The sequence below is a fragment of the Hetaerina americana genome, unplaced genomic scaffold (assembly GCF_022747635.1).
Source record: "Hetaerina americana unplaced genomic scaffold, ioHetAmer1.1.p SCAF_5, whole genome shotgun sequence".
NCBI classification, from domain to species: domain Eukaryota; kingdom Metazoa; phylum Arthropoda; class Insecta; order Odonata; family Calopterygidae; genus Hetaerina; species Hetaerina americana.
The window spans coordinates 13,914,815-13,941,165 of record NW_027287095.1 but is presented as its reverse complement, the minus strand read 5'-3'; the positions used below and the strand labels follow the sequence as shown (position 1 = coordinate 13,941,165).

The window sequence follows — 26,351 nt, the reverse complement described above, 5'->3', positions numbered from 1 at the left end:
TCTCTCTGGTTAATTACGGTCAACGAATGGTGACGGAATACTCGTAAAAAAGAGTGAAAAAGAAAGAGATTTCGCATGAAAGAATATTATTAAAAGCTAACCAGTACCTCTTACTCAATCCATTTCACTTTACGACCCACCACTTTGGAATACCTTTCCCCGTGGTATAACAGACGGCATATGGGGGGGTCGGTCACGCATCGATACTGCTTCGTATCTAAGCAGTGACGAAGACATGTTGAGAGTAGAGCTTAGGTGGTAAGCTTTGTGTTGTGTGATGCTATTAGATTTCCTTTTGACGGTTAAGCATTAATTCTGATCGAGAAAGAATGAAAGCTAATGAGAATTGTCTGTCGTGTTGTGTTTGGACTTAGCCGCAGAATCGGCGAGGGGCGGCTGATGTTCTCAACTGCATCGAAGTTCATTTGGTCACAAGAGGAGTTAGTTTCACTTTGTTTGCCTTCTGTCGAGGTTAAATAGATGTCATCCAGGAAGAGGAGTATGCTAATTTCTTCTCTCTATCGCCTCTTCTAGATGCATGTACGTTGAATAGTGCAGAGTGAATAGCGAGAGGTTGCATCCACATATAACTATATTTTTTATTTGGTTCCTACTTTCCTGCCGTTTTTCATTAGCGTGATTGGTACCTGGTTCTTGTAGAAGCGATGCATTATTCTTCTGTGGTTTTAGTTTATTCCAAGTGCCTTTAGTAACTTGAACATCTTGCTCCATTTTAAGTTGTCGAAGGTATTCTCCATGTCCACGAATGCCTCATATAATGTGTATCATTTATGCGGTTAGTATCCTCAGACTGCGTATTTCCTCTCATACTTCTCGGTTTTACCTTAATCCGAATTGGTTTTCCTTTAGGTTTTTTGTGTGGACTCAATTAAATACTTAGGCGTGACCCTTACTCACGACCCCTCCTGGATCAAACACATACGGGGAATATGTGGACAAGCTGGCAATAATAGGATTCAATAGAAGAGTTCTGGGTAAATTTGATGATATGGTCAAAGAGAAAAGTTATCGTTCACTGTTTAGGTCTCGTTTAGAATATGCCGCCAGTATTTGGGATCACGGAATTGGATTGCCGAATTGGATCGCGTGCAGTGTAGAGCTATATTTTTAAAACTATGTTATGATAAACTTAGTAGTGTATCCAAAACATTAGAGGAACTAGGATGGGAATCACTAACGCAGCGAAGGTTAAATTGCAGATTAAATCTCTTGCATTAATTGGAAGGAAGTCTCTTTAGCAGTGATGTTGAAAATATATTATTACCACCATCGCACTACGGTGGGAGAGATGATGTCAATAAAATTAGAGAGATAAAGTGTAGAACAGATACATTTAAGATGGCTATTTTCCAGGACTGAAAGAATACCCGCATGTCCCTTTATACATACAGGGTGCGTTCCAAAAGTAATGCAATTAAATTTCCCGCGCCGCTCCTTATTGTCGGAGTGGGGTCAAACCACTTGGAGTAAGTGGGGGGGGGGACTCCAAGCTTTGCCGCAAAATTGCTCTCAGTGCTCTCCAAGCTGTGGAAGTGAAAGGACGTCAGTTATTGCAAACCCTCCTCGCGCCAACCGTGCCACGAAAAAAATGGAATCGACGACCGAGCAACGTTACGGAATTACTAAGCTTTGTGCTAAGCTGAAAAAATCTCATGAGGAGACCAGCAAAATGATTCGTGAGGTTTACAGAGACTGTTCAGTACTACTCACAAGTTTTGAGGTTGTTCACAACCTTTTAAGGGGGGCAGGGAAGAGGTTCACGGCGAACGAGGTATTTATAACCTATATTCATCCAATGGAAGCATCCAGAATCCAGAGTTTGCATAAAGCTTTTGCAAATACTTATAACCCTTAGTTTGAGAATTGACCTGTCATTCGCTTGATTAGAGGTCTTGAATATGATCAGATCATACTGTTACCATATTTTCTCGGCACTGTCACCATATTATTGAACCAATTTGTTGGTATAGCTCCAGGTTCAGTGATCTCGAAATTCGTCTTCCTATTCAATTCAAATTGAAGTTTTTCATGCAATGGAAATGGGATGTTTTTCGGTAGAAGAACTCATAAGAGCATTAATTAAGGTGGAATTTCGGCGGAAGATTTCGTCAGATCAATGTTGTTTCCATCCCAAAAAAGGGTACGGCGTGTGAACACCGGAGCAATTAGCTAGATTTCGCGCTTAGCTGCGGTGGTACTTAGGAACTTTCATAAGGGGATGGAGAAGATAGCAAATGATTATTTAAGGGATGGTCTGTTTAGGTGCGGGAAGAGGAGAGGTACGCGCGATGATGATGAGTGATGATGAAGAGTGATGAAACTACTGATGCGTAGAAAGAAACATTGACTGCAATGAGGATGATGTATTTGCTTTTTGTGTCTTCCGATACGTCTTTGGCGATCCATAGAATAAATTGGACAGAGTAAATAAATATGCGGAAAATAGGAGTGAAGGTCAGGCGACTTAGCTGGAACTTGCGCATGTCCCGGACTGTACATATTGGGGTAACGGATGGAGAGTCGGGATGGGTAGTGTTAGACCAGCTCTCCGCTTTCAGACTCATGCATGGAGGAAATGGTAAAGAAGGAGGAGGAGCTAGAAAATTAATATTGTTGGGAAATCATAAAATAATTTGGAATACGAGTGCTACAGTTTTAGTCAGGCACTCAGCCAAAGTATGAAATCATTGCCGAGCATATTAAAATATCAATTTTATAGCTATAAAATGATCAAATAGTAGGGACATAAGAAGAATAATTGCATTAGGCAAAGAATTTCTTGGAAAGAGAAGAGAGATTGTTACAGGAACCGTGAGTAGGGGTGCTGAGAAAAGATTGGGGAAAACTCTGATATGAAACTTAAATTTCCTGTGGCGTAACGATAGGATTCACACATGCATGGCAAGCCATCGCTAGAGTGCGTGGTAGGGGATGATTACTCACCAGAATATATGGTTTTATTAATATATGCTCGCACAATACTTCCTCCCTCCCCTCAGCACGGTTGAATAACGTTATTCTGTCTGAACCTCTCTGACATACGACCAAAATACTTTCGGATTCTCTTTCAACTTAGTTTTCAACGACGCGTTAGCTTCGGCTTCGTACAAATGAACCGGCGTGAATTGGAGGACTTTAGGATGCAGGTGTGAGAAAGTATGGAAAAATTAAAATCGTCGTAAAGAAAAACTAAGGAGGAATTTCTAAATGCGACAGGAGATGAGAGATGGTTGTTGGCAGAAATTCGAAGAAAACAGTAGACGTGGATTCTGTACTTTTTGTTTGGCTATAACATTCTAATGACTTTGATGAAGGGGAAAGTTAGTATAGGCGAGGGGAGGAAAGGGAAGCTGAAAGTATTCGGAATTATGGTACGGTTTATTGCAGTGAAGGAAAGGCGTGCCGTGCTTAGTGAGACCTAAAAGTGTAGGAGTATGTAGGAGTTTGTGCCAAAACCAATCTTCAACGGCAGACTAATCTTGATAAATAATAAAATACGACGTGAACCATGTTTACATAATGATCTCTTCTTTCTGTTGTCAGCGGGGGTTGCTTACAGGTGTGCATCCATGCGGTACTCTTTGACTTCTGCCAAAAACACCTTCGCCGTCGGTGGGTGGATTTCAGGTGGTTTCCATTTTGGTCGCAATCGGGTCTTCTCTTGTCCTAAATATATTTTTTTCATCACCGTCTCATATTTCTCTATATAATGGCATCGGCTGATTTGACTCCATTTCTCTCTCTCTCTTGGTCCATTATTGTTCTTAATTTGTTTGAGGAAGGGTACTATTATAAATTATTATATATCATAAAAAGAACAGCACGTTGATTTCAATGCTAGTAATCCCGAGGGTTTATTTGGATTTAGAGGGATACAAGAGGGGGAGTAATTGTACATACGGGAGAGTGAATAGGATTCAATGTGTGCATCATGATTCCTCAAGATTTGTTAACACTGACCTAACATGCTTCGTCAAATGGCCACTCACGTCCATGATTGGTTGAACTTGTCCGCGCGGGAGGCGCACCAAACATGGAGTGAGTGCGCAATGCAGTATATACGTAGCGAGCGCCAGGTAATGCACGTTGGACATTTTATACGAAAGTGATAACAAATGAGTATACAGAGGAGCTCGGTGTCGTTTAAAAAAAGTATTTGGCGCCGCCTCAGCAGCAGCTGTGTCCGCTCGCGTCGTCATAATTCGTTTGATTGCAGGATTACGCCGTCTCAGACTTCACTTCCGTCGCGTCGGATATTGTGGACTTGGTGTCACTGGTCTTGCTGCTGTCCTGCCCAAAAATGCAAAGCCAGGGAACCTTCTTTTGGATTTCCACCCTGAAGGAGAAATAGAGAGAGAGATAATTAGCGCGTTGCATTGGTGCACTCGTTGAACGCTTTCGGTCGAGGATTTGGCGTTTCGGGTGCATGCTCGCGAGCATCGACGCGTGTTGGGCTCCAAGGGCGCAGGGTGGGTGTGTTTCTTGCTGTAGGGTACTACGACAGAATTCAAATGGTTTTTCTCCCATCGAGAGACTCATCATCTGAGCTCTCGCTCTCATTTTTTCCGCCCAGACACGTGGAGATGTACCCTCACTCGATAACGTTTCTGGTTACCAATTTTCCAGGAAATATTTGCTTGGTATTCGTATTTTTATGCAATCGACATTAATTCTGGACAGATAAGAAATCTTGTGTCCTGGTCGTCTCGTTGATGACTACAGGTCGCCAAGCCACTTCCATTTTACAGGGTACTACAATTGAATCCACTGGAGTGGATTCACGTATCTTACATCCATTTAACCTTTTAACTGTTTGTAATGGTTAATAAATATTACCAATATCAATTACAATATTACATTTTCTTTACATATTATAATTGTTTTTATGCTATGCATCGCAGATTAATTGTTAGAATTTTAACCTTGAGATTGTCATCACTCTCATTCTTTTTCATTATTCTTTGGCCATGATCACAGTCGTTGTTTAACACGTGGCGTCATTTGCAAGTTCTGACACATACTACAAGCTAATCCATGTTGTCTTTTCTTTCATTTGGCTTTAGTAATATTAATGAAAAATCTGGTCTCCGTCAATGTGCTATTGTCTCTAAGTCACTGTTTAATAGGGTCTCTTACGTACAAGTGTTGAAGAGCGGTTGGTTGGTATTCTCACCAATGAAAGCTAAGCTCCATCCACACTCAAATTGTTTCCCCGAGACACCGCTGGCGGGCGCCAAGTGGACGCTGCATCGTATCTAATCGTAATTTTAACGTTATCATAGAAATATATCGAGAATAATTTTTTTCCAGTGCACTTTCCCGCAGCGGTCTCTCCATTCATTTCGCTTGAAAAGTGAAAATAACGGACGAGTTATATATTAATAGAGAAAAATTAGATTAATACTCATCTACATTTTCCCAATAACTTGTGATGTACGCTTTTCCATGCCTTATATTTCACGTTCCTGGACTGTATTACTCCACTGATTTCATCATCGCCTTTAAAGCCATAAAGTTTGAAATTCCGTAGCTTTCACGTTCAGAATTGAAATAATTCATCGCTGACCAAACTGAAAAGTCATTTATTCACTTCATTTTTTTAAGGAAGAGTGTTATACTCTAGTCAGCGTAAAGTTGTTGCGTTGCCAAAATCGACAATGGTACTCCAAATTTCTCCCGAACCGTTCATTCACATTAAGTTCAAGTTTCTTTAATTCTGTGGTTGATTAAGTAGAAACTGGATGTGATACTGTGACTCACCTGAAACGTGGGTGGTTGATAGCATATATCCATGGGTCGATACATGCCACAGTTTTGCAGGCGATGGCCGGGAACATGCAGAAAGTGGGAGTCATCATGTGCCTTCCCAGGGAAGATTGCAGGAGGAAAGGAAAAAAAGAAATCACCCAATGTGTTCGTGGTCTCAGAAAAGGCATGCATGATTCTAATCGAGCAGAAATTACGAGCGATCACCTTCATTTAAGACATTTGATTATGATTTGACTGCAATGACTCTGTTTGTATTTTTGGCACGTACTTGTATAGCAACGATTTAGCATTAAATCATGAGATTCGACGTTTTGTCGCGAATACTAAGGAAATTATTTATTTCAATTATTATATTATCTAATTTTTCCAATGAAAATTTGAGTTTTTAGGAACTACAAGTTTGGTGAAGGTTCCATGCTGCTTCCAGGTGTTTCCGTTTCACGCAACCCACCCACCCACGCAGCGGAAACTCCCAACTGAAGCAGCGTGGAACCTTTAACAAGCTGACCCAGTGGAAGACAACTTTGATGTCACACTTATAAGTAGTATTACTTAGGGTCATTAACAAAAGTTTGGAGAAATGAGCAAATAGGTACTTAGAAGAAGATCGGTTTGGATTTAGTAAGGGGATGGGCATGTGTAATTTCATAGCAATAGTGAGTTCACTAGTGAAAGGGAACGCAAGAGTATGACCAGAATGTATTAGTGTCTCTCGTGGATTTTCAGAAAACGTTCGTTAGCGCAAACTGGGCGCAATTAATGGAAATTTTGCAAAATATAGGAGTAGTTTAGAAGGTTTAGACAACTTATCCTGAAGTTGTGCTTCTCGGACTGCACAGTTGCGGAAAGGTAATGGAGGGCAGTGCTAGGCAGAGGAGTAAGACAGGGAAGTCCGTTAATATTATTTTCTAGGGCTGTCACCTACCTCAAAAATCTGGAAAAGCTAGATAAATTTAAAAAAATCAATGGTTAACATTATTTTGGTGCGCTACTTCTATCCTCTTCTTCGGAGCAAAAGGTGTCCGGTGTTTTGTAGAGGATATCTATGCTGGTGATTTTTCGTCATATTTTCCAGTTCGTCTCCCTAATAAACGAATGTCTTTGACGTATCTTGACTGCTGGTTCCCTGTCATCTTCAGGTTCTCGGGGATGTCTTCAAGTGACCACACTCTTGATCTTAGTATTAGTAGTTGGGGTCAAATCTCTTACTTACCCCTCTCTGTACGCCTATGCATCAACGACCAAAGTCGAGGGATGGCATCGATTGCTTTGAACGCTCATTCTGGTCAAAATATTTTTATCTCCAGGAATGGCGATAGTGTGTGGAGGACGGCGAATGCCATACTTCGGGATTCATTTTCCTCAAGTTTTTATTTTGCGAAGAATGTTCAACAAATAGTGATCATACGGTTTATATTAACATTATTTATGTTGGAAAAATGTCCACCTCATCTTCCAGTAATATTTACTTGGACTGCGAACAAACTTGTCCTCGGACGTCCTGTTGTTTTGTGTACCAGCAACTCGGGACCCACCGCGCACAAACGCGTCCCTTTGTGCAAAATTTTTGTCAACCACGAGTTGGTGTCACCCAGTGAAATTTCCAATATTTAGGATGGTGCTCTTAATGCTATTCGACAATGCTCTTTTGTCATAATGTCAGCAGAGGTGTTAATGATTACTGCCATGAAAATAGTGACTGGAGCCAAATCCGGGTCCACCTTCCTATGAAATCGATTGTCTCTCCTCTCTAAACTGTTTAAACTATCTTATCTGCATCAGAGAAGACCACGATCTCTCCATCAAGCCTCATGTGGCCTTAAATTGCTGACGATTTTTTTCCCGACAAAAGCAAAATGTCAATGCCGCGTCTCGTCTCCATCGTTGTCCTAGGCGTACTGAATATGTTTCAACTTGCATCGGCTGCCGCTGATTTAATGGCGGAGTCAAGTATTTTAAACTTCTAACACATGTATGACGCTTGATAAGTAATCAATATAACTTAAAATTAAATGTTTGCTCAATCATGGGAATGAAAAATCACTCTTTTATTGAAAGGACCAGGAATATTGATTGCCAATGTAAAAGTACCCGATTTGTTGATGCACCTAATGCAAGTAACTAATCATAATAAGAAAAGGAAGGCTCACCCAGATTTATAAATAACTTAATTACGCTCTCATATGCCGAGTAATGCGAAAAATAGATTAAGATGAACATGTCATTTTTAATTTTTAACTGATGCGGAGTTATGGGCCAGAGCTGCTGCCACGCGCACTCTGTGAAACTGAGGTCCATTGCCTGATTCCTTCGTGGCGTAGAGAGTGTATGGAAGAGGGGAAATGAGCTGCTATTTGAACGAAAAATGTTTTTCCATTGCATATGGACGCCATGAATATAAAACAGAGATTGAATTTGTTTTGGTTGATTCCAGGACTTTACAGTCTTTCAGCGTTGTAGCTTTACTGTTTTTATCATATAATGTGTTTTGTTGTATTATGCTGAAACAGAAGGAGCAATTAATGACTACGACAGCTACATATCAAGCTGGTATCCATGACAGTAGTAGTGCATAGTTTTAATACGACCAAGTAAATTTAATATTCGTTAAGTTTATTTATTGTTGAGACAATTATGTTGTCAATATAATGGATTACGTGGAATTGAGAACAGAAATATGTATGCCTGATGACTGTAATATTTTTTCAGGATGCCTACTCCCTGATTTTATGCCTACTTAAATGAGTTTGTTTATGAGGCTGTTTTGTGCTATATTACGTAGGGTTTAGGAATACAGTAGTGTCTAGGGCAAAAGTCCATCCAAAATCTTCCCTAAGCCGGTAGACTACTACCTTGATCAAAAAGTTCCCGGAATAACCACCGTGTGGCGCTCCCATCGTTCCGATTTGAGTTCTGTTTTTTTTGTTAAATTGGTACATCTGTTGTTGATATTCCCTTTAAATCTTAGTGTCATAACTTGACATTTGCAAAAGTTACGTAGCCAAGAGTACATCTATCTCTGTGTGTGTTGGCGATTTTTTACAATTTCAGAAATGGATTTAAATTTGCAACAACGAACTTGTATTAAATTTTGCGTAAAAAACGGATTTAGTGCCGCACGGACGTTGGATATGTTGGAAAAGTGTTTCGGCAACGATTCTCTAAAAAAACGGTCGTTTACCAGTGGCACGAGCGGTTCAGAAGTGGTCGTGAGTCAATCGAAGATGATGAACGCAGTGGCAGACCATCGACATCGAAAGTCGGTGAAAAAATTGATAAAGTAAAAGAAATGTTGGTCAATAACCGCAAATTAACCATCAGAGAAATAGCGGAGGACTTGAACATTGCCTATGGATCCGCCCAAGACATTGTGGTTAATGATTTGGGTTTCCGTCGTGTAGCAGCAAAGTTGGTTCCAAAAGACCTCAATTTCATGCAAAAAAGAGACCGTGTTGACGTCGCAAAAGACATGATTTGCGAGGCTGAATCCGATCCCACATTCATCAAAAGGATCATTACTGGAGACGAGACGTGGGTTTATGAGTACGACACGCAATCCAGACATCAGGCAAGTGAATGGCGTTCACCAAATGAGCCGAGACCAAAAAAACCACGTCGTTTTCAGTCAAAAAAGAAGGCAATGCTGACGGTTTTCATGGATTACAACGGTGTAGTGCATCATGAATTTTTGCCAGAAGGCCAGACAGTAAACAAAGAGTATTATTTGGGCGTTATGAGACGTTTGCGTGAAGCAATTCGCCGAAAGAGACCAGAAATGTGGGCAGAAAACTCGTGGATTTTGCACCATGATAACGCACCGTCGCACAGTGCTATCATTATTCGTAATTTTTTGACGAAAAATGCAACAAATACCATCCAACAGCCACCGAATTCACCTGATTTGGCTCCCTGTGACTTCTTTCTGTTCAATCGAGTTAAAAAACCATTACGGGGAACGCGTTTTAGCAGCCGAGAGGAAGTAATGGAAAAATCGCAGGAAGCACTGATGGACATACCGAAAACGGAATATAAAAAATGTTTCGAGGATTGGATCAAGCGCTGGCATAAGTGTGTTGCAGTCGATGGGGATTACTTTGAAGGGGACAATATAGATTTAGATGAATAAACTTGTATTTTTAATTTTCTGAATAAATTCCGGGAAATTTTTGATCAAGGTAGTATTGCTAATAATAGCTGATCACTGTATTAGGATATACGAGGGTCATCCGGAAAGTAGTACCCGTTCGTGCCGCATGAAGTGCTGACGACGCGAGTAGCCGCTGGACGAGGTCAGATAGCTTCAGTGGCTTGTCTGCCTTCTCTGAGCCAAGTTGCGTGACGCTAGCATTGCCTGTGTTGTTTCTGTGATTGTTTACAATGTTTAAAAAAATTGAGAACGCCGCCAGTTGTGAAGTGAGGGCAGTGATTAAATTCCTCAATGCAAGAAACGTTCGCCCATGTGATATTCATCGCCAATTAAAGGAGGTGTATGGAGACAATGTAATGGACGAGTCGTCTGTTCGGCGGTGGTGTCGCAACTTCAACATGGGGAGGTGGAACACACACGACGATGAGCGTTCGGGGAGACCGTCTGTCATTACAGACCAACTGGTGAGCTCAGTTGACGAATTCGTGAGGAACGATCGGCGCGTCACAATTGATGACATCTGTGAGCATTTTCCCAATGTTTCTCGAACAATTGTTCATGAAATTGTTAAACACCATCTGCATTATGCAAAAATTTGTGCAAGATGGGTCCCTCGCGTATCTCAATGAGCTGGCGGCGAAGGACTATGCAGCAGGAATACAGAAACTTGTCACACGTTATGACAAATGCCTTAATTTGCTTGGAGATTATGTTGAGAAGTAGTTTAAAGTATCCTCTTTCAAATAAAATTTTTTATGTTTGTTAATATTTACTTTTGTGTCTTTATTTCACGAACGGGTACTACTTTCCGGATGACCCTCGTATCTTGTACCAAGCCTAGGTGCTCTCATAGTGATTCCTTTTGAAAAAGTTTCAAATACTGATTAGGACTTATCAAATATGGATGTCAATGCTAAAGATCTTTTTTCCGAATAATAATCGAAGATTTATGCCGTAATGAGAACTCGGGTTCTTTTGATATGTTAAATTCTCTGTCGCATCTACATACGTAGTTCCTCTGCGCGATCATTTACACATTTCCCTGCAATGGCTACTCAAGAGCACCTAGCAGAGTTGTTATAACACCATTTACTATGGTATTGAGTAACATCATCATATAGGAGCATTACGGAATTTATTTTTGGGAGTTATTATTTTCCCACGTCGTGTTGCCTATTGCTCCGGTCAAGAGACGAGGGAGACGGTCATCACTCCTTTCGGCAATCAATACCCCGCTGTAGTTTCGCCTGCAAATGTAATGTGGGGCTGCAATCATTTGCTCTGTAACAGTATTGAATTCATTCACGATTCATACACGATTTTTATTTATCCAGTTTATTAGGTCAGGAATGTAATAATGTGTTTCCAGCAACGCGAACATTTTCCATTGCTGTTTGAGTCTTTCAGTTCTTTCACACGGCGACTTTCAATGAAATGGCAGATGGCATCTTTACCTTCAATTCCGTTTAGTAATCAGTTCCCCTAGCACAGGATTTCAAGTGTTCGCCGCGGTTCAGGTCGAGGTAGGTCTAGAGCTGGGAGCTCACTCACGTTTGTATGTAATTTATAAACTTCCCTCTAATGTAATCGTAGCGCTAGGACATTCATTTGTTTCATTCCATTGACAAGGAGATCATGACGATTCCATCACCAAAACGTGTTGTAAGGGCCGGGAAGACAACTATTTTTACTCTTTTAAAATTGTCTCACTCACTTGTCACCGAAGCATCCGATGAGAGCCACCAGCGCGTAAGGGGTCCAGGCGCAAATGAATAGGATAACGATGGAGATGGCTACCTTGGCGATGCGGATCTCGGCCGATTTCTCGTTGTCTCCTTGAGACAGTGACTTGACGTTCATTCTCTTTGCCTGGTGGAATTAAAAAAACAAATCAAGCATGAAGGGGCGTCGGGGGCGAAGCGGCAAAGGCATCAGTGTGGAATTCTATCGAGATATTACCTGTTCTTTCAGCATTTTCTCGTGAGCTCGCACGTGGGTGATTATCCTCGAGTAGAAGATGGCGATCATCATGAGCGGGAGGACGTAGGCCCACGAGAAGATGGTCATGGTGAACAGCTGAGTTGACTTGCCCTCGCGCATGTAGTCGAAGGAGCACGTGGTTAGGTACCCCTCTGGTAGGTGGAGTGAACGAACCGGAGGTTAAAAGGCAGTGGTGTTTCATTGGGGCACGTTATGGTTGTCATTTTAATTAAGAAGCACGAAACAACACCGCACACTATCATGTCATTCAGATAACTCAACCTCATCAATGGTATTATTCAAACACGTGTAACTTTAAAAATTTTTTTTTGATCGGAGGAATTTAAAAAAATTATTAAAAATGTTCTTTGTAATTTTTTACAAGTGATTTTGCGGTAAAAGTGATTGAAAATTTTATTAAACTATGCTTGCGTGAGTTATTTTATTTCACTGCGTATTCAGCACTTAAAATTTCGGTAGATGTAATGAAACAGCCGTAAATACTTGCATGAATAACAATGGAGGGTGGATCATCTAGCGTTTGCTGCATTTTTAAGCGCATACTCATTTTTAACCAAATTATAAAAAAAATATAGGTTGAATAATATTGTAAGAGAAAAGTGCACAACACGATAAAAAAGGTGCCACAATTAAACTGTTACGTACCCGGAGCATATCTGGACCATATTTCAAAGAATGGCATGATCGAAAATGGGGTCGCCCAGAACCAGGTGAAGATGACGAGTCCGATCGCTGCCTTCATTCCAAGTCTTCCGTCTAGGGGGAATGCGATAGTCCTGAATGTCGGGGGAAAATACGGCACGATCATGAATAATTTCCAGTGATATTGTATGGCCTTTTTTTTACTGTTTTGACATAGGTCGATTTAAATGTTCCTTACCTATATCTGTCGAATGCAATTGCTGCATTAGTTATCGCAGCTCCCATTCCAGAGTATGATCCAATGAGGCCATAGATGTCACAACCGATCTTGCCAAAGATTTGACCTTCAACAGCAGAATTCAGAACGAACATCGGTAGCTTCGACATCATGAGTGCATCAAATATGGCCAGATTTACCACGAAGGTGTTGGATGGTGTTCGTAGACTCTTAGTCCTGGAAATGATCAAAGTAAACAGTTTAAAGTAAGCCTACAGAGGTGGCCATGAAATGAATTACAATACGGTGCCCAGCGATTGTGATGTAGTGCGACTAATTTACTGAGAATCGACCAGAAAGAGGAACATTTGTATCCCATAATGCGATTCTTGCCATGGAAGCATACCATCTGAAAGTCCACAGACAGTCGCTGGTGCACGGCCAAGATTCGGGAAAATGAGAAAACCTTCGTTTACGCTGGTATTCGATGGCTGGCGGGCCCCAGTTACTTGTAAAGCGACGTGAAATTATGGAAGTCCAAATAACTGCCGGGTATTGATTGCCAACGGAACGTTAACTCTTTCCTTTCCCCACTTCTCGACACATCAGTAACTGCATACCGATATGAAAACGGCATATTGGAACTTATTGCACACAAATAATGACTCCTCACGTGAGAAGAAATGGGTCGACCATTACAAGCATTTGTATTTGACTGTTATCGGTAGGCGTTGTCGCCCAACACGCTTGGCGTAACTACAAACTTGATATAGGCACCATGTAAACATTTTCATATTCCCATTGCCGAGCCATCTTGCATGCTCTAGTATACCCATTCACGTTGAATGCTGTTGACAATAGTTTTGTCTCGATTATGGTCGTTAAACGAACGGGTAAATGGATTTATGAGATATTTCCACTTGATAGTTAAGATAAGGTGAAAATGAGGGTCATAGGCATTCAAGTATACTCACGTGAAAAATGTCACGATGACCAGCATGTTCCCGAGCATTCCGATGACTAGGATGACGGCGTAAATCAACCCGAGGAGGAAATGCTGGTAGGCCGCGGGAGCTCGAAACGTTGTCCAGTGAGGGTGGATGTATGACATGTAGTCATCGTCTATCTTGGACCCGAGGAATGAGTTTTCGTCGCTGTCCAACAGGCTGTCCGACTGAGGAACCGCACTCCTGGAAGCAGTGCGAGAAGTCGTTAAGAGATATCCCTCGGACCCCGTGAGCAATGAAGTGCTCCCGAATCAACCTAAGCGTCCTCGTCACCATTCGCCTTTAAGTTTCGGTGATTTCTATTTTCCGTCGTTCATTGTCGTTGCAATAGAAGGAATTCCGATCGCCTGGGAAATGGTGCACGGTCACAAGCTCTACATGAGGTTAAGGTTTCGGAAACTGATTTTGATGCTAACAGGAGTTGGATGAAATAATTGTCCCGCAATTGACGAAGATTCGTTCCGCCATCGGCGTTTTGCGTATTATCGGAATTATTTATAAAAATGTGCCTTCCGAGGTCGTTTCCACAGTCTTGTAGTGTATATGTTTGTCATATGGAAATGAAAACTGTCTCACATCAAATGTGAAGGAAAATTGGTTATTTTATGCTGCCGGACTTCTCATGTGACCCCTGATTCACTTCAATGAATCCTTTCAAGAAACCCAGTTGCGTTTAAAGGTGGCAATCAATTAAGACCACTTTCGACCGTTCGAATTTATAGAAAATTTGCAAGCATTTGGATTGCCAGAAGTTTGCGGCTATCCGAAGGTGGCACAAGGAAAGAACCGAGTTGGGCTTCATCTTTCTGCTGAAACCAATCTTCGGAGTCCACCTTGGTGATTGTGTGAGATTTTGTATCTTGCTGTAACTAATGATTATAGCTTGAAAATTTGTATGTGCCCCTAGGACAATCGTCATTTTGTCAATTGCCATATCTCTCAAGCACATCCGCCGTCTCGGTGACAGACGCCAACGGGTTATTTAACTATTTCCATCCCGAGATCTATTTTCAAGTACCCATAATTATGCCAATTTAAGTGTTAAGCTGAGAAATAAACATTGTACAAAATTGTAGCATAATTGCACCACTATTGATGTTTCTCTGAATATTTTGCTTAACTTATTCCTCTCACTGAAGGAGTAATATATCGTATTTGTTGTCAATGAAATAATGAGCTCCGGCGAAGACCGAATCATTCATGTCTTGGCTGATGTTATGTTATCCATCTTTCTGGCTGCTGTCATTTATCCCAAATTTTTCAAACGTGCAGTTTTTGCAGTGCAAATGTTCGGATTATGATTCAGTAGGTGGCAATAGCGATGTTGCGCCTGGTATGGTGCTAAATTTACCCCTTCAATCAAACACAGCAAGCACCATAGTTAGCTAGATATACCTTACTCGCTGCTAGGGCTGTGTACTCACCGGAGGAAATGGGTGTGGGCTGTGACGGCTTGGCTGAAATTCATGTTGACCGGCTTTCCTCTACTTCGGTATCAAAACCTTATTGAAGATGCTGCCTTTTCCCAACGGAAACTAACCCCGGGCACTGTTGGCGGATGTACGCAGTAAGTAGCACTCGAGAGGGCAACGCGGAGGGACGTCCTTACACTTCCGAGGATCTACGGAGTTGGGAAGGAGAGAGAAAGAGAGAGAAGAGAGTCAAAGATATTCATAGAGTGTGTGTGGAGATAGTGGCTGCGTATCGGATAAAGCCGCGGACCTTTTGGTGCCGTCGCCTTGCTAGAGCAGACTCTCGTGACCGAGGTCTACGTCTCCCGTCGGCGGTCTTCCGTCCAATCGGTGTCTCTCTGGAGGGGCCTCCTATTCACTTCCCGTCAGCTCCCGACTGCGTGGTGGTGAACGAGTCTGGCGATTCCTGTTGGTTTCCATCCCTGCTTATATACTTCCTCACGACTTACCCTCCATCGCGTCACACCCACCCCGTCATCCCCCTTCGTGACGCCCCTCAAGGGTAAGGGTTTGTAGGGGGGAGAGGGGGAGGTTGACCGTTTCTGGAACTGGTGCTCCCCATTCCCAAACACTCCGCCTTCTAGGGTACTCCATCCACACTACACTGCCCATCAAATTTGATTTCACGCCCCCTCTGCCCCACCTGTTGTGAAGCTGCATCCTTAAAAACAAAAGAATTCGCATGTCAGGGACGCAAACCCACGCAGAAAGCAGTGTAGAGGGTGTGACCAACTGGTAGGTCTTCCTATTCCCAGAAACCCTTTCTATTCCCTTTATCTCCTTCACCCTCTTTTTATTTTTTTCTTCTCTAAATAATGTAAATAAGTGAGGTGTGGCATGCAAATAAACTGATTTGCGACCCCCCACCCCCACCCTTGTTTCCCCCGTATTTTCCGGCTGGGCGGATCGAACTGTTGCCGAGGGAGGCTTACGGGCATCAGTGTCCGATTTCTCAGGGCGTCGCAGCGTAGATTTTGGCCGATATCATCAAAATTCGAACAACCCCCGAGCGGTTTAACGATTTCGCACCCTCTTCTGTCCGGAGCACCCAGTTGACCCAACCGATTCGCCCATTTTACGCCATTCATTTGGGCGGACCGGAAGCTGAAGGCTTTCTGGCCTGATTTATTTTTAATTGTGTACATTTAATATGGCGAGGATAGGTCCCCTACTGAGGTTTGGGTGAACCGGAAATTAACAGCAGTGCTCGTGAATTCGATCGTAACACTGGAATTGCAAATCGCTGGGCAGTTGAAGTCATTGAAGATGAAGATTTCACCTTGAACGCGTTACTAATCCGACAGAACTATGCATTTTTGACTTCTTTATGATCTCCAAATAAAAAAATGATAAACTGCTTACACATACAATTTATATTATCAGTTTGTGGCAACTCAAATTCGAGATTATTTTATTAAGATTTTATTTTGATTCCGACGAAATGTTTATCATTATCCTCAGATATTTCTTCCTCATTATTGTCCTATAAGGCAACTGTAAAAATATTCCATCTTATAATAGGAACGTCTCTGTGTGGAATTATTGAACAAATGAATGTTTGTAATTCATTGATGATTGAGGAGATCAACAATGATTGAAAATGATTGCTTTGCTGAAAAGGAAGTCAGTAAATTTAATGTAATCTAAAAATCACGAATTCCTTAGAAATGATTGAGAGTGAATTTTTGAGCATCGGAAGGCCCTCAAACCAGTTAATAAATTGCCGGAGAGTGAATTATTATTGGCAAAACGACCGGTTAAGGGTGGGTTTTTCAAGGAGGGAGGGATTCAACATTTTTACTACATCTTTACTAACCTACCTCGCCCAACAGGATTGCGCATGCAAAGAAGTTCCATATTGGAACGATATTTTAGCTTGGCATAATTTATAAGAAAACGAGTGACCGCACAAAAATAGGAGATTAGTGCGGGCATGCATGAATATCATTTCAAGTGCATTATTGGAAGCCGGGTCGAGAATATTATGTAATCTGAAATAACTCATAGAGTACGGAATACGTAATAAGAACAAACATTTTACAGAAAAATATTTATATAAGCATTTTTTATTGTTTTATAAATAATATGTAGATCTATTCGCTGTAGATCTTTCTACGTTTATGCTAGTTACTGTTGAAAATTTTGTCATTTAAGAAAATGATTGTACCTTAATTTCATGAGTGGAACGTATGGCATTCCTGAGCCAAGAAAGTGTCTCTTCTTGTTTATTGTATTCACATAAGACACTATTTTAACCGTCACTTGGTGGAATTTCTCCATTGAATAGATTACAGAAATACAGTAATTCCACAATTAATATCTATGGACGACTATGTTTTTTTCCAATGCGTGGTATCATCAGGGGTGTGCTGTATTTCTGTTATCCATACGATGGTATTCACGACAGGGAATAATCGAACAATTTAAAAACGAAGTGTTTGAGCGAGTGAGGGACATGACGAAACATTCGACCTTAAAATTCGCCATAAAAATCGTACGTAACGATACAACACTAAAGTGTTGCTGAGGTCATTACGTCACCGTCATTTAGAGGGCAGTCACAAAACACGTTTCTCCAAACAGATGGTATTAGGGCTCCCTAAATCAATTGCTTGTTCAAGCAGATGGTCAGTCCGCAGCGTCAGTATTTCAGATGGGGTGTGTGTTTATCCTGGTTACGCAGAACTTCCGACGCGCCATTCAAGTGCCCTTATTTTCGTGTTAAAGGCAAATATCGGTTGGTAAAAACACAGATCTCCTTAATAGGCCGCAACCACAATGCATTAGTGTTGCAGCAAGCCGAAGATGCCCTCTGGACTTGCTGCGAACAAGTACAACAAAATATGAAAATGTTTGAATACATATTTGATGTTATTATATACTCTTAAATCATGCTTATCGCCTTCAAAATACAACAATTGGCTATCAATACAACGCTCCCAACGCTTTTTCCAGCTATCGAATGCCGCAAGGAACGCTTCTTTCGGGAGAGTCTTTATATAAGTCTGCCGTACAACTTTGTTGGATGTTTTCAGTAGTTCCAAATCGGCGTCCTTTCAAGGTGGATTTCAACTTAAGAATTAGGAAAAAGTCCGCTGGAGCAAGATCCGGAGATAGGGTGGTTAAGGGATGACCGGTGTACTATTTTTGGCCAAAAACTCGGAAATAATCAATTATGTGTGCGCCGGTGCGTTGTCGTGATGAAAGCACCAATTCTTGTTTTTCCGCGTGTGTTTTTCCACATTCCACTACCTCAACATAGTGTGTCTTAATATTCTCATATATAGATGTGTACATTCACTGTTCGTCCTTTGGGGCATATTAGTAGTGAACAATCTTGTATGGCATATTTTGTTTCATCTAACCCTGCAAGAGGATAAGAATCAGCAGAGGCCTTGATTGGCACCTGGGCTGCAAACTACACTTATGGTCATTTCTAAACAATGATGAGGCGAAATGCGACTTTTTTCATAGAATTACTAAAATTTTTTTTCGTATTTTATTGTTTTGTGGATTACTTCATTTACATGCGTTCTCTTTAAGTTTTGCTACATTTTGCAGTTATTCGAGTATTTCTATTTCCTAAAATAAATGTTAGATCATTTTCAATCTTGATCTCTACTCTGAAGTGAGTCGAATCCTATTTTAGATTCACCAAGTCTCAAACATGGTCGACATGTCACACATTTTTATACAGGATGCCAATTATGGTGTCATTTTCTTGTAGTTACCCTCATAGCAAACTTTTCTTCAATTCAGCTTTGAAATCATTTGCTGTGCTCTCATTTTTCATAATGTAACACGGCGTAGTTACGACACTTTAATACGTTTTATTAATGCAAAAATATTTTTTATTTTAGCAATAGATACACCTTCCAGACATAGATATGAAAATGTGAGCGTATTGAGAATTAGGGTCTAGAGATGAGGTATTAATTCATTGACCGCTGTACAATGAACTATGTTTTCTTTCCAACATAGGAAAGAAAAACACTCTACTATTACACACAAATATAAATTTATTACGACCGGTGCTGATACAGTATGTCATCATCTGGCCTTTTCTTTCCAAGCATGAGGTTCATAATCGTTATGAAAATCTTCGGATAAAATTAAATTATGCACCAAAATATTGTTAATATCTTAATTGTTGTTGTTGTACTGAAACTTCCCAAAATATTTTAATATTTTCAACGCGGAATAACGTCTTTCCATATGTTGGCTATATACACTATCGAAATGATTTTTTTTAATTGTCTAAGTATACATTTTGAGGAATCGGAATAGTCCTGAAGCCTATCGTTAAACTCTGCCAGTTGCACCATGGTGACTAATGACACTGCTCCTGAGTCACAGTACACATTTTTGATAACCAGTTTCTTCGTCAGAAAAATTTGAACATTTGAGGCCACTGTATGTCTATTAAGTGTTCCATTATATCATGTTCAAATTTCAAATTTGATTATTTGAATACGGTCATTTTTCGCGTGGAAAAGCATTCGTATTCTCCCTGGCAAGCCCACCTCTGCTAACTGATAGTTATATGTTCTAATCATAAAATTGGCAGACTTGGCCGTTATTTGGTGATTAATATGAATTTTATGAGTAAGTTACTTTCTATTTCTACTAGAACTCGTCTCCTGTCCTTCCACCGGCCATTCGCTCCCAATTGGTGCTCATACGCCTATAGGTATGGTGATCAAAGATGCGAATCCATAGGACTGCGTCACCAGATGATGACATGATGATGTTGAAACTAGTGAGGTGAACAAACATCTGTAGTGTAATTGGAAAGTACCGAGGCATTTAAATCCAAACGGCATTTCATTCAATTTCAAACATTAAGCGGAATCGGATGAAATTACCTAAATTAAGCAAGGTAAAAACGTGTGGTGAAAAACTAAATTAACTGTGTAGTTCATCAAATTGGGGTATCCGGCGCGTGTGTTGCGTATGAAGCACCTCTCTTTCTCCCTCCACACTCCGTCTTCGGCGGAACTCGAGGCTCCATTGCAAGCGGAAAAAATGCGAAGTGGCGCCAGAGGGTCCGTAACCAAGGAGGTCAAAACGCACTTTTGGTCGGTCCCGTTTCTCAAAGCCATGAGTCACTTTGATAGTTCTTTAAAAGAGTCCTAGCAGTGATATATTCTGAATTGAGTATATTTTTAGTAGGAAAAGTATTGGGACACACGGGTTGTCATTTAGTGTTTCCATGCAAGTATACTGAGGCGTAGATTGGAGGCTTATGAAGTAAATGTGTGGAGAAAGATGGATAAGGTGATATGGACGGAAAGGAATAAAACGAGGAAGTTCTGGGCATGGTGGGGGAGTACAAAGGTTATTGTCGGGAGAAATCAAAATAAGGCAGGGAAGATGGATGCATATGGGTTTTGATTGGTGGTGGATTGTTGAAGATTGTGATATTGAGGGGAGATCGTTGAGAAAGCGAGGAAGGAGCAAGAATAGCTTAGGGAGGTTGGATGAAATGAATGGAGGAGGAATTATATCAGTATATGGAATTGAAGAAGTGTTTGTTGTTTTTTGGGAGATGCTATGTATATATCTATAAATATATGTTTGTATATATATATGTATATATATATATATATATATATATATATATATATATATATATATATATATATATATATGTATATATGTTTGTGTGTGTATATATATATCTATGTTTATATATATACACACAAACATATATATATATATATATATATATATATATATATATATATACAAACATATATTTATAGATATATACATAGCATCTCCCAAAAAACAATAAACACTTCTTCAATTCCATATACTGACATAATTCCTCAGAGAAAGTTACTTCCGTTTTCATGTAGCATGAGAATTTTGGTACGCCTCGAACTGCAGTGGTTGAAAGGTCGCGCCGCATGTCGTTTGTTTACAATAAGGAGTCAAAATGAACAGTACAATTGAAATTACCGCCAAATGTGAAGTCTTTCTAGTGATAAGGTTTTTTACTTATAAACAAACTTCAAAGCTGCTGACATTCATCAGGAAATACTATAGATGCTCTGTACGAAATAAATGTGATGAGGGACAGGAGTTACAGGTCAGTGTTGTCCTATGCTTAAGAGTGACCACAAATGTCCATGATGATGACAGAAGTGGCCGCCCGTCGGTGGTGAACAATGAACTGGACCTCAATATTAACGAATAGTTTCGTGAAAATAGGAATTTTTCGATATATGAAATCTTTTGGAAGTTTTCCAAAGATTTCAACGACTCTGTTGCATGGAAACACGAAAGGCTATTACTGGTTTTGTGCTTGTCTCGACGAGGAACTTCAAGTTGCCGTCATCGGTTGGCTGCCATCTCAGGCGGTAGAATGTTTTGCTGAAGGAATTTGAAAACTAGTTCAGAGATATGACAAATATTAAAATCTGTGCGGCGAATATGTATAAAAATAGTAGAAATTGGTGAGACAGTTCAGGTGAAAATAATTAATTTTCTGTACCTATTCCAGTGTACTTTTTATAGAATAACGGAGGTTAATTTCTGGAAAACCCTCGTATGTATACTATATATATATATATATATATATATATATATATATATATATATATATTGTATACATATATACATATGGTACAAAAATGTAGAATATCCATATATTAAAAACTGTGCAATTTCCAATCTCCTTGATGAGTCACCCTCGCGTCCCACATCCCGATTTTGTCCTTTGGGCTCCTTCAGTGGACGTTAAGGCGAAAACGTGTCCTTTGCCGCTTGGAGGGATATTCTCACATTGCCATCGCCACGATCTCATTTTTAAAACAGTCCACCTTCCCTTAGATAAGAGCATTTGAATGGGAGGTTAGTGGTCTTCCGATTATAATGGCCAAAGATAGAAGCCGCAGAAACGCTGTTTTATAAACACTGAAAATGCAGATTCTGCCCGCATTAAACTCACCCCAGCGACCGCGGCCTGCCTTCTCGGGCGTGAACATTGAAGAATTCGAGGCCGCCGCCTCCGAAAGGGTGGTCGATACGTGGCGAGTCCGGGAATACCAGCGGGCGGGTCGCGAGGAGTCCGCCGCTCCAGGGCGACTCTTCCGCCGTCTGTGGCCTTCGCGGCGGCCCCGTGCCCTCGATGAGCGCCAGAACGGAGTTGGAGGGATTGAGTCCCTTTCCAAAGTAGTGTGGTGAAACACAATTGATCGTGATTCATGTATTCAATTTTCCTTTATCAGTAATATGGGAATAGCTTGGGCTGCCCGTCTGTGACTAGTATAAATCAGGGAATAAAGAGATACGAAAAATTTAAGAAATTGTGTAAATTTTATGGAAAGAATTTTTCATGCATTCTACCGTACTGATAATTTACTTTTGATCCTATTTGGTCGGTAGAGATGTGTGTTGACCATTCCGTTCACACACTTCGGTTGAAGGTTGAATCTTGAGCTCTCCCATTATGAAAATTGTGAACATTAAAACATACCTGTATCTTAATGAATATAAGAATAAAGGTACACGTGGTTAGGAGGGAATATACCCACTTAGCGAACATTAAATCTAAATAACGGCCACTGCAATAAAAAATTTGGCGATTTTAACTGGCATCGTGTCTTTCATGCCACATTATGCCTGAAGGGATTCGTGAGTAAATATTGGGACGACCAGGTTTCCTACATGCCTTTTCTCTGAAATGAAATCCTGACATTTGAAGTGAAAAATATTTTTGTTTTAATTCTAGACTTAAAATGTTGAAATTTCTAGCTGTAAAAGTGCCAATGTTTTATTGTATATTATATATTATTACTATTATTAAGTAATCTACTGGTTAAGGTAGGTTTTTGGATGGACACAGCTACTAAATAAATATTTTGTGACTCCTAACAAAACATGAAATCCAGTATCCTACTCTACATCAGGTCCCTCTTCATCTCTGAGTACTTCCTTCCTCCCTTCATCCCGTCCAACGTGCCTATCCTGTTCCTTCCCTTTCCTCTTTTGCCCAACATTCTATCCTCTATCACAGTCTTCAACATCCCACTGTCGGTCAATACCCCCTTCATCCACTTTTCCTGCCTCCATAGGATTTCTCTCAACAAACCCCTGTCCTCGCCCACCATACCAAGTACTTCCTCATTTGTTTTCTTCTCTGTCCATTTCACCTTCTCCATTCTTCTCCACACCCACATTTCAAAAGCCTCCAATCTACGTCTACCCTCCTGCTTCAATGACCACGTTTCTGCGCCGTACATAGCTACGCTCCATATCAAGGTTTTTACGAGTCTTTTCTTAACATCCTTACTCAACGTCCCTGTCATCAACTCCCTCCTCCACGTGAAAGCCTCTTTGCCTAGCGCAATTCTTCTCCTTACGCTCCTACTACTTTGACCGTGTTGGTCCAAAACACTTCCCAGATACGTAAACTGTTCTACTTGCCCTTATATTAAAAAATGGACCAAATGCTTTCAATTTACCTCAGGATACTCATATTGTACTGAGTTGCAACAAACAAGGTGTATGTATTATCTTTTGAATATGTTCGCTCTTGTCCTGAGAATAATTCAAAATAGCATTGTGGTAAAGATGTCTGTAAAAAATTGAACACCACTCATTTAAATTTCCTGGAGATTTTAGTTCGCGAAAGGAATCGTATTGCTGAGTTGTCATGAACATGCTATCGGTAATTTCCGGGTCGAGCCATTTAGAAGGAAAAATTTCTTGAGGTAAGGATACAAAATATGAATCAAAAACATCATTTAGAGCAACAATATTTACTGGTATGTGACCTTGAAGAAGTTTTCCTTCCTTTCACACTCTTACCGCAGTTTCTCAGCATAACACCTGCCTTCCGTCTCCACGTGAATGCCTCACTGCGCCATTCACGCAATTCCTGTCCTTGTAGCTTTTTACATTACTCCTTCAGCTCAAATATTTTTTAAATGACGGCATTTTTGAACTGTGTACGACATTTTAAAGAAAGTGACAGATAAGATCAAGATTATCCCGACTGAAGTCGTCGGCGGCAAGGGTGTGCAGAGGCGGCGGGAGCAAAGGGCCGGGGGGGCCCTAGCCAAATTGCTTTAAATCCTAGTCCTGAAAAATCTTTGAACAATTATTACTAGGAATATGATGGCTTTGCTCGACAGTAGGAACATACTTTACCTTAACCAGCACGGATTTAGGAAAAGCAGATAATGCGAAACACAGTTGGGTCTTTTATATCACAATATCCTGTAATTAGGAGAAGATAATACAAAATTGGGTGCTATATTTTCAGATTTTCAAGAATCCTTCTCAAGCGGCCCTCAGGAGAAGTTGTTGCACATGCTAAGATATCATGGTATTTATGAGAAGGTGACCATCTGGATTGGGGACTTCTTATCTAATCTTAAGCATTCGTCAATGGGGTGGGCTAATTAGAGGATTGCGTAACTCCAGGAGTGCCACAGGCAAGAGTAATTGGACCCATACCCTTCATGGCGTACATTAACGACCCAAGCTCCCACGTTTGCAGTAACCTTAGATTATTCTCAGGTAAAACAGTGATATACAGAGAAATAAGGATATCAGCTGATAGCGTGCTACTCCCAAACGATTTAGACCAGATGTCGAGGGGGGGGGTAAGGTATTGGGGTTCGGTTACAATATCAGAAAATACATAGCACTGAAGTTTTAGAATACAAGAAAAGAAAAAAAGACGTATATTAAATAATAGATTGAACCGAATTAAGCATCTCAGGACATGTGAAAAAGACTTGAGGGTGATATCAACTCTTAAATGGGGTACACAATTTTAATGTGCGGGTCAGTCTTAAAGAATCTCGGTTTCAATTGACGAGTTGTGGGAAAATGTGATGAAAAAGTGTGTGTGTGTGTGAGAGAGAGAGAGAAAGAGAGAAGTGTTACTTCGATTTGGTTTGGCCACATTTTGAATATGCGACAAGTATTTGAGACCCATGGGAGAAAGGTTTTTTTCAAGAATTGACAACCGTTCAAATCAAATCCGCCATATTTGTTTTTAAAAATCTAAGAGAAGGGAATAAACTTGACGGGCGTGCTGAAGGAATTATGATGGGAGCCCTTCGATTCACGGAGGGAGCAGCCAAGACTTTAGACTTTTTGAAAGGTACAGGGCCCATGCGTATCCTTACAACACCTGGAGATCTACTTAGCTCGTATTATGGCGACAAATTATATTGGTAAGTTAGTCCACCGAGATGAGAGACAGACCACGCCACCAACGGATTTAAGTATCCATTATTCCCTTGCATGACATGTAATCATAATTATATCAATGGGTTAACAATAGTAAGGAATTAAATAGTGGATTGGAAAATATTTGTCGGGATATTGGGCTGGATTTTATTGACACAGGGCCCGTCCTTGCGTCGTGTCGGGAGCCTCTCGATCGTTCGGGAGTTAATCATACGAATGAGACGTCAAAGAGGGTAGAGAGTAAGATTTACGAACACACGGCACGAGTTCAGCGTGGTTATTAGTGCAGAGCGAAGGTCTTCTTCGGGGGAAATAAATAGCAAATAATTTCTTAAGACCTTTCAGTAAAGAAAATAATGGAAGTAAAAACTCTCTCACAATGCGTGGGGAATAAGTTCAAAAATAGAGATGCTCACACTCGGAGGTATACGGATGAATGTTGCAGATCATATGAAATACTTGGGTATCACCATCGTATAGGATCTTACATGGGGAAAAGATGTACCTGCTATTTGCGGAGGTAAAACTGAATAAGCTGGCATTCGTGAAATATATGGTTGGAATATTTAGCGATGAGAAATTGAAGGAGATGTGCTATTTTTCTCTAGTAAGATTCCACATAGAGCAGGCGGCGCGCATATCTATTCGCGATAGTAACACAAAGGGAAACACTAAGAAGGAAATAGGTAAGCGGGGGCAAAAAACATTAGATACATATCAGTAACATTCACCCTCATTTTGCTTTATGGCTGGCGTCCCAGGGCCCCCAGCCACGCGCCCGTGGGCCGGGGAGTAGGGTGTTGCGTAGATGAATAAATTTGTAGATCTACATATAATTTTGTAAATTGTCCGTCCTACATGCT

General features: G+C 40.7%; 1 protein-coding gene across 1 annotated transcript; it reads right to left on the bottom strand.

The window, feature by feature from the left end:
- Nucleotides 1-3,846: 3,846 nt before the first annotated feature.
- Rh5 (Rhodopsin 5) lies at nt 3,847-15,679 on the bottom strand. The gene is made up of 9 exons (XM_071592071.1): nt 15,527-15,679; nt 15,229-15,425; nt 13,772-13,987; nt 12,819-13,034; nt 12,584-12,714; nt 11,897-12,069; nt 11,652-11,806; nt 5,782-5,883; nt 3,847-4,357 (listed from the first exon to the last, which is right to left on the bottom strand). Exons 2-9 carry the CDS (start codon nt 15,270-15,272, stop codon nt 4,240-4,242), a joined length of 1,155 nt encoding a protein of 384 aa, XP_071448172.1. The 5' UTR covers nt 15,273-15,425; nt 15,527-15,679; the 3' UTR covers nt 3,847-4,239.
- Between the last annotated feature and the right edge of the window lie 10,672 nt (nt 15,680-26,351).

Coding starts and splice junctions, on each gene's coding strand:
- Rh5 (XM_071592071.1), bottom strand. CDS start 15,272: ATGAATTTCAGCCAAGCCGTCACAGCCCACACCCATTTCCTCCG. Junction 13,988..15,228: donor GCCCACACCCATTTCCTCCG/GTGAGTACACAG, acceptor CACTGCTTCCAG/GAGTGCGGTTCCTCAGTCGG. Junction 13,035..13,771: donor GTCATCGTGACATTTTTCAC/GTGAGTATACTT, acceptor GATCATTTCCAG/GACTAAGAGTCTACGAACAC.